A 17,393-nucleotide genomic window follows, 5' to 3' on the forward strand; every position below is an offset into this window, starting at 1 on the left:
GCTTTTTGGCTTTTAACTGGTCAGTTCCTATTTACGTAGCCTTTGAGGTGTAATAGACGCTTTTACGTTTCTTTCAGAAGAGTGTTGCCAGTACTGGCTCTGAAACATTCAATATTTCCTCTGTGTTTTGTTCTTAAAAAGCCTTTCCAATCTTTAGCATGAAATTACATGAATAACTTAATCTGTATATTTGCCTGGTGGGTGATGGCAGAGTTGAATTAAGCATTTCCTTCAAGTGACCGGAATCCCTTACGAGTTGTCATCTTGAGCTCGCGCCACATATCCATCAGTGGAACAAATAACAGATATAAAATTTCATTTTAAAAGTAAGTAATTTCATGCTAAACTCTGGTGTTGAATAAATCTGCCTTTGACTTTACACTTCTGTGTATCTTTAGCACTTTTGATTTAGATTAATCTCACTAGAGACAGATCCCGGTGAACTGGGCTATTTTGGTATCAAAGCATAGTCTACAGATTAGCTACTATTACAGAAAGATCATTATGTGCAAACATAGTACTTTTATAGATTTTTATTGTATTTCGCATTTTCAAAGCCTACAACGGGAGCATTTTTGATGGATTATCTTTTTACTGAGTGCGTATGCTCACTACATGCTTTGTTTTCCAAAGCTAGGATATTTTCATCATGGCCCGTGTTCCTGTCAGTCTTAGGATATGGATTAAGAGCTGGTGGTTTGGATACGTGATGTGGAAACTGAGAGTCCACCATGTAGGTATTCCTTAATAAGGCAAAGTATATTGGGTAATTTTTTACAGCAAGTAATTTAATTTTGAGGGAAATGAAAAATGAGTATTTTCAATTTCCCCTCCCAAACTAGAAATTTTCTTCTTAAAGTTGAGGCATGTTCCACACTAATCAGTACATCTCAGTTTTATGATGCCCCGTGAAGATGACTTTATCATTAACTAGAGTGTTAATCTCGTAAATCAAGATGAGATGATAATAATTCTTTCCCTTTGTAAAGATATGCTGACCTCTAGTGTCAGTTCATCGGTTTATTTTCTGTTTTGTGGTCTGTGATCAATACAGGAAAATAAGTTTTCAGTCCCTGTAGCTCTCCTTGGTTCCAAGAATTCGATTGCTTTAAACTCAGTGACGCAACATGTTCCTCCAGCTCAAAACTCTAAAGTTTAACTTGAACTTGTCAGCCAGATCTGACAAGCTCCATTTCTGTTTATAGAAATAAAAATTCCACCTTTGGGGAACTACTGCTTTTTACACTTTGGGTAGTAAAATTCAGGTCAGTAAATAAAATTACTGACTCTTAAACTTTTCCTTGAATTTATATTTAAGATGTTCTTGTCCATCACTTGCTATATTAAATGATCTCAAAATGCATAGGTTTTGGAAAGCTAACTTTGAAGGAAGAAAATAAAGTTGAATTTTTTTATGTCCTCTACATAATTTGTTTCGCTGGTGTTTTTCTTGCTATCCTGTGGTTGTCCTCAACAGACTTCTTGGAGGAACTCATGAGAACTTGCTTACCTGAGAGTCAAAATAGGGTATAATAAATTAAATCTGTTATTTTTTCCCTGGTATATTACCTCACAGGTTTGCTTTATAACTTCTGAAATATCTTTGGCTTCTCCTGAAACTGCAGCTCTGTCTAATACTAGAAAGCTAATTTAAAAAATATATCTCCTTTTACACATTCTGTGGCTATTACTCTGTTTATTTACTGCCTTTTCCAACCATAACAGGGGCTGCTTGTCTTTATTTCTGGCCTTTACGTATTAAGTGCTGAGTTTCTGTAGAGCTAATTTAAGTCCATTTATTTCCAAAAGCATGAAAATGATGATGTGAATCTGCCCCTTTGCTCCTGCAAAATAAGGAGGAAGTGAAATTATTCTTTGCTATTAGTATCGCATTACTCTCTATTTGTAAGATATGGTATATTTGAAGTATTATGATCAATTGTCAAGGAGTTGGGACTTGTTTTGTACTCTTCTTCACCTTTTTCTGGATGTGGTTCGTCTGAAAAAACAGCTGGGATTATCTAGAAGCTCTGAAGGCAACAAAGATGCTTAGCGTTGTTGTCTGATTTTTGAAGCCCTGCCCTGGCAGTGAGTGGCTTTGCAGATTGCATCCACACACAGTCATCTTTTAAAAATGAAATTTTGGTTGTTCAGGAATAGATCCTAGGTTAGCAAAATACTACAGAAGAGACAAAATGAAGCATTTTTGAGTAACCTAAATCTTGCAAGGTTATCGACCTGATAACTACCATTCTCTTTCAGATATTCAAATTTATTAAAATATAATGCAGGCAGAGGTTGGGATGTATTTTACATTTCATACCCGTATATAAAACTTTTCAATTTTTTTTAGCTTCTACTAAAGCACTTTTTTCTTGCCTGAAATGTATCTATTAAGTTCTGTTTTGCCCAGAGCACTTAAAGAACAAAATCAAATTAATTTAGCTTTTCCTTCTGTTTTTTTCTTTCCTTCCTTTTAAGATTGCTGGAAGGCTGACATAAGAGTGACCTACTTTAGTATTCCTGCTCCACCTCCTCCCCTTTACCTTCTGGCTATCCTTAATTCTCAGGGCCAATGTTACAGCTATAAAATGGCTCATTCCCATGGACTGGGATGGTGATGCTTAGGAAGGATGTAGTGCTGCATCCCAAAACTGGGGGGATCCTGATAAGATCTGGTGCCAGGCTGGGGTGGCGCTGGCACAGCTGTGTCTTCTGATGGCTGCAGGAGCAGCTGATCCTCAGCAGCATGGGTGGAGCTGTGTCCTGGATGGTGTTTGGTTGTCCTGCCACTGATTTCAGGTCTGACCACGTATGACCTTCCTTAGCGGAAGGCTCTGCAGATCGCCCTTGGGAACACAGGATGTTGGATAGTGGTGGGGAGTGACTAAACCCAAACTTTCAGTTTGAACCAGAAGCATTTTTCTTATTTCTTGAGTTGGGGATTTCGTGTTGGAGGAAAGGTCTTTAACTACAGTTCTCATGCAATACAGGTTTCTGCCTTCCTTTGTGTGATCTCCTCAGTAAGTGCATCTGACCTCAGGCTTTCTGGCTTCAGGAAAAGGAAGAGTTATGACTTAACTAAAGCACTGTGGTTTAACATGAGCAGAGTTTGTGCTTACGCGACTGCTTTTGGAAACAGTTAATGTTTTAGTTGCATATGATAAACTTTTTCAGATCTTAGTCTGTGAGAACTGTGTGTGGTTCCTCAGACTGTCGGATCTGGAAACCTGCCTGGTGGTGGGATACTCCCTCCTCCCTCTCCACTTTTAGGTACTTGGGAATTGCTTTGCCCTGCAGTAAGCATCCCTCTTGTACCTGCTTTGCTGGCAGTGGATACCTGCTGAGTGATCAATACCTCTTACTTGATAAGAAGGTGGGGGTTGGGTTTTTTTTTTTCTGATTTAGAAACATGTAAAAAAATCTGAAGCATGTAAAAAATCTGAAAACAATGCCTCTGACAGTACGGAGGAGAGGATGTTGCTGTCAACACCGTGTGACTTAGCTGGGGAAGCTGATAGTGTACTCTGCGTGAGCGAAGATCGCAGAATGCTAAAAGATAAAGTTCTCGTGGCAAAGGGACACGCAATGTTTTTCTAAGGAGCTGAAACTCTTCTAGCAAGTCACAGTGTGGGGATGTATCAGCGTGTGATCTCCTTCTGGGATGCTTAGCTTGAAATTCAGACGTGATGTGTAATTTGAAGTGTAATGTGAAATACAGTTCACATGGAAAAGTAAGTTCAGACATCATCGATGTGGCTTCTCGGAGTTAATGATCGTTTTCTTGACCTTAATATTTTTGTGCATTGGCCCATAGCCTAATCCCAAGGAACCATTTGATCTGGTCTGTGTACTGCAGAACCTCAGATTTTGCCCAGCCGCCCTTTCTCTGAAGAAAGAGGATGCCGTGGAAGTGACACGGACAAAATATAAAGGCCACAGTTGTCATACAACTTCAGAAAATCTACTGTAAAGCTTTTTTTCCTAAAAAATAAGAGTATAATAACAAGGCTAGTAGACCTTGGGAAACCATTTATCATCTAGCCAGTAGCAAAAGTAGAAACAGAAACTGGCAAATTAGTTCATAGCCTGTCGTTACACCTGATGCACTCGAGTGTGATGTGCTCACTGGTGGCGGTTTTTTGGTTGCTAGATCTTTCACTTTAGATTTCTACAGTGCTCTTCTGTGTATTGAGTAGAGGTTTAGTAGGGAAAACAATGGAGAGAAAAGAAAGGAATGGTTTAGGTGTGGCTTTAATTTGTGTGATGGATGCTCTTCTTGTAACAAATGCTTTGAGCTACTGTACTTTGTGTATGATTGCACCTCATGTACTCTGTTTGCCTTTAAATCTACAGTTTCTTACAAATAAATGCATGCTAGGGACTCCTAGAGAAGTAGGAACAACAAAATTGACTTGCCTGTCAGCTCAACTCCTATTGAATTGTGTGACATCCAACACCTGGTATCCACATCTAAATGGGATACGTGTGTACCATTCTGTTGAGGGTTAAGTCATAGGAAGAAAGAGGAACATTAGAGGTTCTGTTAACTTTATATGTTTTAAAATGCATTAACAAGGAACCCAGTTCTGAGGGATCATTGTGAGATTCAATTTTACGTTTGTTCTTTTTAACAGGTTAAACCTTGCCACCTGGAAGACTAAAACAGCTCACCTGAGACTGAACCAGAATTACTGATTTAGGTGACTGAAGATGCTGCTGCTGTGGAAACAGCTGCTCCTGGTGTCATTTGTTGGCTGTCTTGGAGGTAACAATGCAATACTCTCCGACTTTGAGTTTAGAGCTATGCGTAAATCTCCACAGTCCAGATTTGAACTGAAATTGAGGAATAGAACCACAGGGACTTTGAAATGCAAATGTCACATAGAGTGTAGGAACCAAGCATGCAATAGATATCTTAAATAATAGAAAATCTGAACAGTGAATGAATTAAAATAACATTTTTTCTCCAAAGTTACTACATAGGGCTATGCTTTCGAAGCAAGCAGAATGTATTTGAACATATTAGGGGTGTAATTAGTAATGTATGCGTCGTAGGTGTCCTGATTTAGTAGGTGCAATGTGTGTTTAACCGGAAACTTTAAGTTCTTGCTGTAACTGGGGATGAGTGCTGCAACTTCGGTCAAAACTGTTTACTTTAGAATGAGTTTATTCGTGAGGAATAGCACTATGTTGTCACTGCACCAATTGAGCAGTTCAGAGGCTTGCTTTTCCTCTGTGTCAGAAACTCTCAGTGTTTGAAACTTGTTCTGCTTTTTGGGTCTGGTCATTCTGGCCACTTTAGTTCTTCTGAGTCGCTTTTCTTTACCTTCTTGAGGTCAGTGCTCATAGCAGCAGAAGTCCGTCACTTTTCTCAGTGATCTTTGTTCAGTGTGCATTCTGCTTGAGCATCCCTGGTTGATGCCAAGGTGTCTGAGGTGGAGAGGAGAGGCTCCTTTTACATCCTCGGGAGTTGGCTTTTGGTGACCTAGGAGCCCTTGGGCATCACCAGGGCTGCAAAGACCAGATGGAGCTGGTGGTGCCCGAATTACCTACGTGCATCCTCTGTGTAACATTTGGTGCTACTTTGCGAAGGACGGTATTGTATATGCACATGCTTTAAATGAAACATGTATATGGAATGGATTATAGCCTGGGTGTCTTGTGAATAGCTGTGTTTTCTCTGTAACAACTCTAAAGTGGGGGTGGATAAAGAGAGACCTTGATGCTGTGCCTGGCCTGTGCAGTCACCCAACTGTGATTTCTCCCTCTGATACTGCAGCATGTGCTGTGCCAGCCTCTTCTCTCGCCCCACTTCCTCCTGTAACCAGTGCTTATGTTCTGGCTGCCCTCAGGAGGATTGAATTCACAGAAACATAACTGAGTAAAGCGTATGGATTTAGCTTTATGTGGAGACTCAGAAGGCCAGGGTTTTGGGTTTGGCTTAGTCAAACTTTGGAGAGAAGGATGCCACGTTGTTAAACCAATCTGTAAAGTGACAGGTGCTAATATTGCCTCCATCAAATCCAAACGATTTTCTGCAGAAAGAAAATCCCAAGATACTTAAAATATAAATTATTTTTCCTGCAGGACTACTTTACAAATTGCTTTCTAGAAGAGGTTCTGGGTATTTCTGACACTGAAACAATCACACAAGACTTACACAGAATTATTGGTTGAAATAGGGGGACTTTCGCTTTTCTCCTCTTTGAACTGCTGGGAGCCAGGTTACCTTTTTAATAATACTTTTGAGTAGATAGTGTCTTGCTTCTGGATCCATATTCTTCGTGTGCCTGTCTGGCCTGTCCCACTGTTGTGGTGTAAACCATTCAATGAGTGCGACTCCCTTTGAGCCCATGGAAGCACTAAAGCAGGGAGGGAGGAAGTGGGAGGGGGCTGTTTCCCCCATTAGGATTAGAGGTGCTCTGTGGCGTTGCTCGATGCTGCTCTTGTGCTATAGCTCTTCTGTTTCAGCAGTAAATGTGCACAGGAGTGGTGCTGCACAGGGCAGAAGGGTGAAGTTGTGAGCATCCTGTATCTTGAAAGTGGAGCTGCTCCACGAGCCAGGGCTGTCCTTTTTTTTTTTTATTGGGTTGCATCTGGAAGGACCTGAAGTTGAAAATGTGTTTGTAGTCTTAGCGGTGTGTAGGATGTAAGTCCGCCCTCTGCAGTGCCTACTGCTGTGTCTGTTACTGTTGGGGAATTACTTTGTAAGGCCAGTTAACTGCTGCTGCATCTTGACTGGCAAAATTTGACATTATGAATGTTGGTGAAAGAGTTTGTTGCAGAATGTATGTATGTGTGTCCTTCTGAACCTCTCACACATAACTTTGGATTTCTGCTGACTGTTTAGTACAGTTATTCAAAGCAGATATATTCTTTGTTCATTTCAATATAGACTAAACAGGTTTTTTTACAGTGATTTGTTGATGTAATGAAGGATACTGGGGGTCGGGGGCAGAACCAGGTAAAATCCACACATTAGAAGTCATTAATTTCCTACAGGCTTTTTCAAAGTGTGATCTCACTGGGTTTGATGTGCTTGAAATTGTTTTTGTTTTATTTACATTGCAATACTCAACTAAAATGTATGAATAATTTCCATGCAATAGATCACTTGTGTTGGTGATTGTCGTCAAGGATGTTACTTGTAGTAGAAGGAATAGTTTCATTATGTCCGTGTTTCTGTTACTGTTAGATGTGTATTGATGAAAAAAAAAAAAAGAGCCTGTGTTTTAATCTGTTAAAACATATCATTAAGTTTTTCAGTTGATGTAAGGAACATAAGGACTAGTAACTTTATCTTGCTGTAGTTTTTAGTTACATTTTTATAATTTTATAGTTATCCTTTGAGTCATAACAAATATTTGAGATAAAAATGGTATATGAAGGGAAGGCTAAAAACCCCAATATTTCATTCATAGATAACAGAGTAAAATGTTCTTTTGAAAAACAGTCATTTTACTGTTATTGAAGTTATCTTTTTTAAATTGCAAAGTATGTGCATATTCTGGCTTCATGTGTTGAATTTAAATACATTTTTTTTAATGGAGAAAAGCCTTTGTGATAATATATTAGATAGATAGCCTACCCTCCTGCATCTGTATGTTAATGCTTAGATAGATAAAATTAAAGAATCATAGAATGGTTTGGGTTGGAAGGGACCTTAAAGATAATCTAATACCAACCCCTTTGCATGGGCAGGGGCACCTCCCATGTAGCACAGGCTTCTCTCCTTATCTCTCAGACACTGCTGATGTGTTACAGGCTGTAATGTGGAGAAAGCTGTAAGCATCTCTAGTTGGAGACTTGCAAACAACTGCTTGGAGTATGCGCTGCAATACTCACTTCAACAGCCATTGGTGTGACACCTTAAAGCTTTGCTGAGATTACTTTGACCTTGGTAGTGGTTTGTGTGGAGAAGTACATAACCTCCTTTTACAAGGATGAAAGATGTTTTTTTTTACCTGTCTGTTGAAGGACTTTTTTTGTCCTTTAATCTTTCTTACATTTTTATTTCATGTCATCTCTGTTCTTTTAGGTCATGTTTAAAAGCAACTTAGATGAAAGTAGGTTTTGGTTTTGCTGCCTGTTAGGAATGGTAGCCTTAAGGATCCAGGATGAATGGAGAAGTTTCTTATGTTAAACAGCCTTGAAGCCAAGTGTAGCAAATTATTTCCTAGAAAAGAAATAGAGTCATAAATGTCTGATTCTATGCAAATGTAACAGCAGAAAGACCAATTCATCAATTGACATCTCTAAGTTCAATATATTCAGTAGTGAATTTGGCACTGACTATAGTTGAGTTTGCTAATAGAGAAGTGTTTGTTATTCAGCTAATTACTCTCCTATTAGAATACTTAATTGCCAACGACCACTGCAGTAACAAGGAAAATGCTGCTGATATTTTGAAGTGCAAATGATTCTGGTCTTTCAGACTGCCCTCCTCTATCCTCTATCCTGCGAGCCTTTCATTATATCTATTTCACTTTATGTCCCACAATTAGGGTTTATCCCAAATATTGATTTAATACCGATGGGGAGTTGGTTTATGGGAGAACCATGAAGAAATTAAGCAAAAAAGCTGTTTTTTCACATTGCCAAAAGCCAGAAAATTTGATGGAGCAGGACTGCTTGGAAGCCTTGAGCACCTGTAATTTTTATATATAGCTGTTTGTGTGCGTTGTGTAAATGTGTCCCAGACTTAATGCTGTTACATTGCTGTTGTTGCTTGGAGTTACAGTCAGCACTTGCAGAGACAGGAGCTCGAGCCAGATGTGATTTGCTGAACAGGCTGAATCAAGTATTTGCAACTGCCTGACCCATGTCACTCAAAACTCCGCAGGTCTCAGTCCTGACGTATTGTTCTAGTATTTGAAGCCTGGGCATGTGTTTAACGCTAACATTACCTGCTTGCTTCAATTGCTTGAGTGTTAACAGTAGACCTTTGGAACAGTACTTGCTTCTAAAATCCACTTGGGAATCCTGTAGTTCAATTTATTTCAAGTCAGATTTTAGTAAGAGCACTCTGTAAATGTAAAACAAGTTGTTAAATAGTTTTGAGACTACTATTTTTAACCTGCCGTTAAGATAGATCAGCAAGTATTTTGACTCTGTAGAATACAATTGGTCCTGTGCTCCACTTATAAGCAAAACCACAGTTCTTTCAAGACCTGTCTGCAGTACGGTGTTATGAAATAACATCATAGCTACAGAAATGGAGATGCTGCTGATATTGGCTTATAAACCTTGACATTCTCTGTCCTTACAGATAATTTATTTCAAACTCGTTTTTATTACAGTGTCCTATATTGAATTGCTTTTCACTTACCCTATGTGAATCTTCACAGTTCATCAAAGTGGGGATATGAGAGCATCTAATGAAAAAAAAATAAATGGCCCTTGGGTTTTTGTTTATTGAAGTATGCTTATATCTGTATGACTAATGATCCTGCAGTTTCTTTGTCTATTTACCTTGGGGAGCACAAAGGTGATTGCTTAGCACTAAATATGTATATATGGAATTTCAAACAAGTGACAAAAATGTCTACCTTGTTAGGAAAGCAGTTTCAAAACACATACGTTAGTATTACTGTTTTTAAAATACTCTGAAGAACAACTTCAAAGATAAAAATGAATAAAATATGCAAAAAACCTCATGAACGGTTAATGTGCAAAAGTAAGTGGTGATCTGTGGTGAAATTTGTTAGTCAATTCCAAATGTGTTACAATTTCTCTTGACTCTCCCATAGACTTCTGGAGAAGTAAGAGGAAAAAGAACTTTTGAGATATGTTTGAATGGGAGAGAAAGCTGTGAATAAAGTTTAAAGAAATTGAGTGAGGAGAATGATGTGTGTAGATGCGTAAAAGTTTTGTTCTTCAGGAGATGAAAGGGTGCATCTCAAACAGCATGTCCAGGGTGAAACCTATCGAATCTACTTGGACTGACTTTCTCTGCAAAGCTTCTAACTCCTTGCTACCACAAGTAGTGTGAAACTCTTAACACTCTCTTGTCTGCACTTTGTCCAAAGAGGGGAAACTGAAAAATGAGGATTACATTTTTCCTTCAGCTGTTACAAACCTTGGCAATAAAAAAAAAAAAACCAAAACAAATAAACCAAAACCACCAAGAACAATAAACACAAATAACATCCTTCCTCCCCCACCCTCCACCCCCCCTGCAAAAAACAACCAAAAAACCCTGCTGAAAAAAACGATTATAACACGCAAACTATTTGGACGTTGAAGGCTGGTTCCTGTTCTGTCCCTTTACACTGAAATTTGGCAACAGGGAGATTTTCCTTTTGATTTCTCAAATATTTAGTAGTCTATTTAAATTTAAAACTAGATCATGTTATATGCATTTCTTAGTCAATTCAGGTGTTTGTGTTGTTTTCGTTTTTCATTTCAAGTCTAATTCTGAGTATTATACAAAAAACCTCTGTTAAACCCTCAGGCTCAGCAATGTTGTGTATCCGATACATAGCTCTCTTCTTTGTTAGTATTAAGTTTTGGGGACTTACGAAATTGGAAAGCATGATTCTTACTCTTTATTGTCCAGAGAGCATGAAAACAAGCTTGCTATGTTCTTAGTGATTTATTGTTTCTATTAAATCACGCCAGAAGGAAAGTAGAAACATCCTCTTCAGAGGAAAAGCTCGGTTCTCCACACCTGGAAATACGTTCTATGAGGTGGTGGGTGACTTGTTTTCTTGAGCATGTGTGAAAGATCTCAATCAGGTTTCTGTTTTGAAATCTCCTGTCCCATATTGATTGGGAGAGGCAAAAAGGGGGTCTTGCTCAAAGTGTGATATAGGTCCACTTTTTAATATCATTGCACCATTCATCCTGAATATCAGGATCCTGTAAGATCAGTGAGGTGAGCGAACAATATTCCTCTTCATTCTGTAATCCAGTATAATTGAAGACAGGCTTGAATTTTTATCAAATCTTAATTAGCCAGCTGATCGGAGAAGCCTGAGTGAAGAATGTGGTTTCAGTCTGCACTACCTTACATTTATATATGCAATCTCTTTGTTAAAGAGCTCAGTCTCTTACTCATATCCATGGGTGCATATGTTATCTTCCTCTTGGTATGCACTTTGTCACACAATGCTGTTTCCTTGTGGTTAAATGTCTTTTGAGGGCACGAGAATGCTTGGTTTCTTTGGCTTCAATGTTTCTTGAAAACAATGGGTGTACCAAACATCAACACGTTGACTGGATGTAGATGAAGAAAGAACTTGAGTGTTTCTGGTGAATTCCTGTACAGAAATGAATCCCATGTAGAGCTATATTTGCAGTTACAAATGTGTGGTTCTTAGTGTCAGCTTCTTGGACACTGGCAGAATGCTGACAATACCTTCCTTCTGCAAAACAGATATGCTTTTTCTCATAGCTCTTAGAAACTTGCAATAATTTTGATTTAGTCTTCAGTGAGGAGCTTCTATATGGGTGAGAATCCATTTGTAGAACAAAAATAGCTTTCACTGCTCTTGTTAAAATTCAGTTTTCATTAAGAGTTACTGCATTCAGACAAAGCCAGTCTGTATCTTAATGCATAATGGTTTTGCATATTAATAGTAATATTATTTTTGTGCTTTTTACATGCGTAGTCATAATGTTAAAATGCATCCATGCTGGTAGTTGACTATAGGAATTGTTTAGCTTGAATTGCTTGTATATTGCTACAAGATGCGTTACACTGATAGAAAATTTTGTTTATCTGTTGAATCAGTTACAAAATGAGGAACCAGTCTTAGAGTTTTCCTTTTCTATGAATTGTTTAATTCACGCAGAGTGGGTAACAGCGAACAGAACAGCTGCTGTGTATCAGAAAAGGCACCCATTGTAGATACCACTTTGCACTTAAACCCAACATCCATCAAGCCTAGCTACTCCTGTATAACAGTGAAAAAGGATAACAGCCTGGCATTTAAGCTCTGAGAGGCAAGACACTTGCTCTGGTGCAGAGTTGTCTTGTATGCTTGTGCCTTAGCATTGCCAGCTTCTCTGTGTTCAGCCTGCCAGTGGAGCACACTCCTTTCCAGAAAGCCTTTTTAGGGCTTGTTGTCATTCTTCTTGCAATAAGGTGGTGAGCATCAATGGAGAACAATGCTAATCTGTTCACTTGGAAGTGAACCATGTCATTTGGTCTCCTTCATAAAGATCATCTGGGTTTTTTTGTTAGCTGTATATTAACCTTGGACAGTCCAAGTCAATGAAAAGACTGCCATTGACTTAACGGACTTTCTCCAAGTTCAGTGGATCTACGGGAGTCTGTATTGGATGCTGGATATACTCTTATCTGTTACAATATTTAATTCTGTAAGTGTGGAAAATGCTGTGGTATTAAAACTCTTTTTGAAGAGAGACCTTAAATGCCTCTAAGTCTTCTCAGTTTCTGCTTTGTCTTCCAAGCAGAACATAACCTTCTTTTTAAAAACAGCAACTTCTTGCTGCAGATACTGTTTCAAGATGAATTGTCACCTCCAGACAACTAATGCTTCATTTCAGCAAGACAGATGCTGGCTTTATCTTCATTAATTAAACCTGTCACAGATTTTATTACATTTGAATGGAAAAATTTTGGCTTGTCGCACTTATAATTTTTAGATAAATTAGAGAAGGAATTTAAATACTTTATCCTGCAATAAAATTTTTTTGTTGCAAGTATTACTGGGCATGGAGGCCATACATCTGTCTTTATATAGTTCTTCTGCGTAGTGTAGTTTGAAATGCAGTAAAATATAGTAAGTAGTTCTGTTTTTTTTAAAAAAGATTATTGAGCTTGAGTGCATTGAATAGTAACACCCAACAGAATATTTATTCAAACCCACAGTAAGTTATTTAGTAAGAATGGTAAGTCCCAGTGCCTTAGAACTTGTATTTGCTGAGTTTCTTAATAGGTTACTGCCTGATATTTAGTATATGGCTACTTATTTGTTGTTTGACTTCAGGCCCCTGTTTCAAACACCTTGGAAAAAATAACCTTTGAAGGTATTTAGGATGCCTGCTGTGTCATGAAGGCTGGGCAGAATTTCTCTACAGCTGCTTTTTGGATTAGCGCAGTCCATCATGGGCAAGTCTGAGCTTCAGAAGAAGCAAGGTCTTGGAAGTTGTTGCAGGACAGCTGGTTTCCATCCCACCATCAGGCAGCTGTACCGTCCCATCCCTGTCCTGATGTGGTACTTATGAGGAGAGACTAGATGCTATCTCTAAGAGAGGCTGTCATCTTCTCTGTTAGCTGGGATCTTTCTTTTTCCCTCGCAAAGCATCAGCTTATCTCTTCTTCCTTGTCCTCCAGCAGCGGCTATTACAGTCATTCTTCTTTACTTGCCAGGCAGTCCCTACTGAAGAGATAAAAGCTTAGAGCTTGGATGTTTTGCCTTTCTTCTGCTGGTTTGATTCAGGAAATGAAGATAAAGCTTTCACTCATTACCTGAATAGAATCGAATAGCCATCCTAATGTTTCTTCTGTCTTTTGATAGCAAACTAAACAGAAGCATCCAAGGCTTGCTGCTCAGCCATCTTAATTGATTAAACTACCTCTGAAGTGTCTGTTGTTGGCTGCTGAAGAATAAATGATGATCAGGATGGACAAGTAATCTCATCTAGTGTGATAATTCCTGTGGTTTTGTGTGCTACCTTTAATCTTCTGTTTCTTACCTACAAAAGAGATCCAGTGGTGCTTGTTGCTTTGCGCAGTCATTGCTTTATGAGGCTGGAGATCTGCAGGGCAGTCGTGCTTATAGAAACACCAAGGCAGGCGAGGTTAGCACCTTTTCTCTACTAGCAGAAGGGTAGAAGACATTGAGAACAGGTCACGAGGGAAAAGGACTTTGGGAGGAGTTTGCTCTGCAGAACATAGGCTGTATCAGCCCAGTACTTGGGAATCTTCCCCCACTGTAGGGGCAGAAAAAACATATTAAAGTGGTTGTGATTGATAATGGGAAAACGGGGAAGATATGCTGTGGTTCAAATCTGAAACTGAGTAATTTGGCAGAAGTTCAGGAAAACAACAGAAGTGAAAATACTTTTTCTGTTTTGAAAAGGCTTCCAGAATAAATTGTTCTGATTTTGTTGTTCTTAATGATCATGTTCAAAATTAATACTTTTAATTTTTGGTAACGTTAAATAGTCTGATGCTAGCCTCTTAGACAAAAGTTTGATTTTTTGTCATAATTAACCTTCCAGGTTCTTCCTTAATAAGAAATGGGATAAATACTAGCCTTTAACTTAACCGATACAGGATGTATGTATCAGTGATAAGATTTTAGGGGTCAAATATTTATCAGGGATCAAAACACAATTTTCAGCCTTGGTTTTCAGTAAAATAAAACTTGAGTTTTGAAAGCAGACATTTATCATCAGCCGTATTACTGTACACATTTGAAAACCTGAGCAAATAAAAGCTCATTTATATTCTTGTCTGATTGTGCCAATCAGAACTGATTGATGCTAAAATGGACCAAATTTCCATAACTATAAACAGAATATGAAAATATAGCTGTTTAATGTAGCATGTTGTTTTTCCTTTTTGAATGGAACAAATAGTTACAACTTTCTTGTAGACTTTTTAGGAGTCTTGTAACAAAGTCAAAAGCATTTCAAACACATCTTTCGTCAGGATTTGTAGACCTGTTTCTAGACCAGGGTGTTGTGCTCCCTTGGGAGAGAAAGCAGGAGACGACCGCTGGGCGTGTTTGTACTTGGCGGTCCTTTACTCTTGTGTGGTCAAGGGTGAGATGTTCAAAGACTGCAAAATCATTGGAGAAACATTTGAACATAGAAACGAGTTTATTTGAACCACATTCTGGAAGCATTTGTAGTATTTTAATCTAACAGTAGGGAACAGAAGGCTTTAGTGAAGAGGAGGAGGTACGGAGTAACTTTATGCAATGATATACATACAGTAAGGAACTCTCTGTACTAAAGCCAACTGGATGTTTCCCTGTGGTGTAAAATAAGAAACCTGGAGTAACCTAATGCAAAGGATTCAGGGCTGTGGATTTTCAGGAGATGTGAGTTCAAACTGTTGTGGCTGTGACCTTTTGCAGGTGACTTGGTAGTTTCCATTCAAATTGCCAGGAAAAAGCATAATAACCCTAGTAAGGGCCTATGTGAAAAGAATTGCAAAATAGAGTTTTTCTGCATTGCTTTAAATACACATAGGGGTTTGCTCCTTTCTCCTAAGTGTAATTTTGTTAGGAAGTACTGAGTGTAAGGAATCAGTGGATTGCCATCACTTGTGTTTAGTAGAGGGGATGGGCTATGGGGGGAATTTACTTCAAATGAGCAGAAAATTTCAAAGCTCCTGTGCCACTCTTTCACCATCTCATATTGGAAAGGCTTGAAATGCCGCTTTGTCTCCAGTGAACTGTGAGTTACGCCTTGCACCCAAGGCAGATAACTTGCAAAATAATTCAACAGTTGTTACGTAATGAGAGTTTAAATGTTTTAAACCTGAATTGAAAAACAGCCTAATTTGCACAGTCAAGGGTAATTAGTGTATGCTTTATCCTGGTCCCTCACACAACGATTTAGAACTCTGAAAGCAATATAGAAAATTCCAAAATAGCTCTGTGTTAGCTTCAGTTAAGGATTTTCCTGTAATTCAGAGGTGGCAGATAAAGGTATTGCTGTTCGTAAACAACTGATTGGAAGTCTGATGATACTGAAGATAGCAGGCAAACTGATGTGAATGTACCCCAATATAAATGGCATCTCTTTTTGATCCTTGGTCATTTTTAGGAGGTCTTTGCATAGCTTGGAAGAGCTGAAGTGCGGATAAGAACTGGTCTTTTAAAACTCTGCTGCATGTTGGAGAATTTGTTTAGCTAATTGCTTCCATGTTACTTTGTTCTTTACATTGCCAGAGATCATCCATTGGTAGAGAGTTGATGAATTGGAACTTTTAAGGTTTCATCATATTTCTCATTTTTAAGGCTCCCTCTGTTGTAGAGAGATCATGTGGCACCTTATTTAAAGAGTCATGGCAGCTTTGGGGATGTGTAGTGGAAGGAAGCACCCTACATTTTTCAGAATGCAAAGAAACATTTCTTCTGTATCAGCAGCTTAAAAAGGGGGCAGATTCATTCCTTCCCATGGTGTTCTGTGCTATCTGGGAAGTGACTCCAGCAAGCTCTGAGAAGACAGTGTTTTAGGGACAAACAACTGACATTAATGGTGCCTTGAGTTCTTCGGGGGAGGGGGCAGTGTGATAGTTTGTTCTGCCGTCAAAATTTATAGGAACGGCTTTTGATTGCAGCTGTGGAAAAATATCTGTATTTACTTATTAGCTTATGCAAAACTTTATGGCAAATTATAGACTGTAGCTTAAAGAAAGAAAATTACATGGCTGAATCTATTTTATATAAAAAGATTCTTTATATATAAAGATTCTCCTCAAATTCTGTATCTACATCCATAGCATCGATGCAGAGTGTGGGTGTATTTCAGCTTTTGCAGGAGCTTCTAAGTGAGTGACAGTAGTGAACAACATTGGAAAATATTACTTCTTTAAAGTTTTCTGCATTTTAATTTGAATTATTCTATTCTGTAAATATCTGAGCAGAAAATGAACTTGCCTAAAAGCATAGAGTAATTGAGGGAGAAAAAGCTGTTGTTGTAGATTGTAACTTTATCAGTTGGGGTGACAGTTTTCGATTCCATTAGAGTTCTCTCCAGTTCTCGTCTTCTTTATGTTGGATTAAGTAACAGGTTTTGTTGTCTTATTCCCATAGCAACCTTATACTTTTTAATGTAAATTTTCTTGTCTCTAACTGTCTTTTAAAGGCTGCACGTGAATAGCTTGTGAAGGAGAGGAGTATGGTAAGGAAAGTGAACAAAGACTTTCTGTTATAGGAAATAAGGCGAAGAATATTTTGGAGATCTGTATAGATAGGCGTGTGTAAAACCATCATCTTTTTACCCAGAGCTTTTCAGTGTAGTTTTTCAATGAAGACTAAAATTTTCAGACTGTTTTAGTAGGCTGACTGGGCAAGATTCTTTGTCCAAGTTGAAGGCCAACCCAAAAATGCAGATTCAATGACCTGCAATGTTAAGGCTTACATAACTCAAGAGGAGTGCCACTTCCAATGAAGATAAATCTTGTCATGATTTTGCTCCGTATGTAATTTGGAATCTCTTGAGAGAAAGTTGGGTGCAAGCAGACGTTTAGCTGGGTGTTGTGTTGACCCCTGGCTTTGTGTCCAGACCTTCTGCATGATGCATGGTTGATGGCCCACAACTGGGACTATCCTGACCTGGGGAGGGTCTCAGAGTCCGCTGTATCACTGGGGTGAGGCCCGAAGTCAGAGTGCAACACTAGTTTGTATAAGAGTGTTCATACCCTCTGATGCATCTGCTTGCCCCTTTAAGGAAATAAACAA

General features: G+C 38.6%; 1 protein-coding gene across 2 annotated transcripts in view; it reads left to right on the forward strand.

The window, feature by feature from the left end:
* LOC104068330 (contactin-3) overlaps nt 1–17,393 on the forward strand; it is a 111,385-nt gene that overhangs the window by 22,989 nt on the left and 71,003 nt on the right. For both annotated transcript variants that reach the window (XM_054076138.1, XM_054076139.1), the window contains exon 2: nt 4,638–4,768. In XM_054076138.1, the coding sequence (XP_053932113.1) occupies nt 4,714–4,768 (55 nt within the window). In that variant the 5' untranslated portion in view covers nt 4,638–4,713. The remainder of the gene's footprint in view (nt 1–4,637; nt 4,769–17,393) is intronic.

Source organism: Cuculus canorus, chromosome 11, assembly GCF_017976375.1.
Source record: "Cuculus canorus isolate bCucCan1 chromosome 11, bCucCan1.pri, whole genome shotgun sequence".
NCBI lineage: Eukaryota > Metazoa > Chordata > Aves > Cuculiformes > Cuculidae > Cuculus > Cuculus canorus.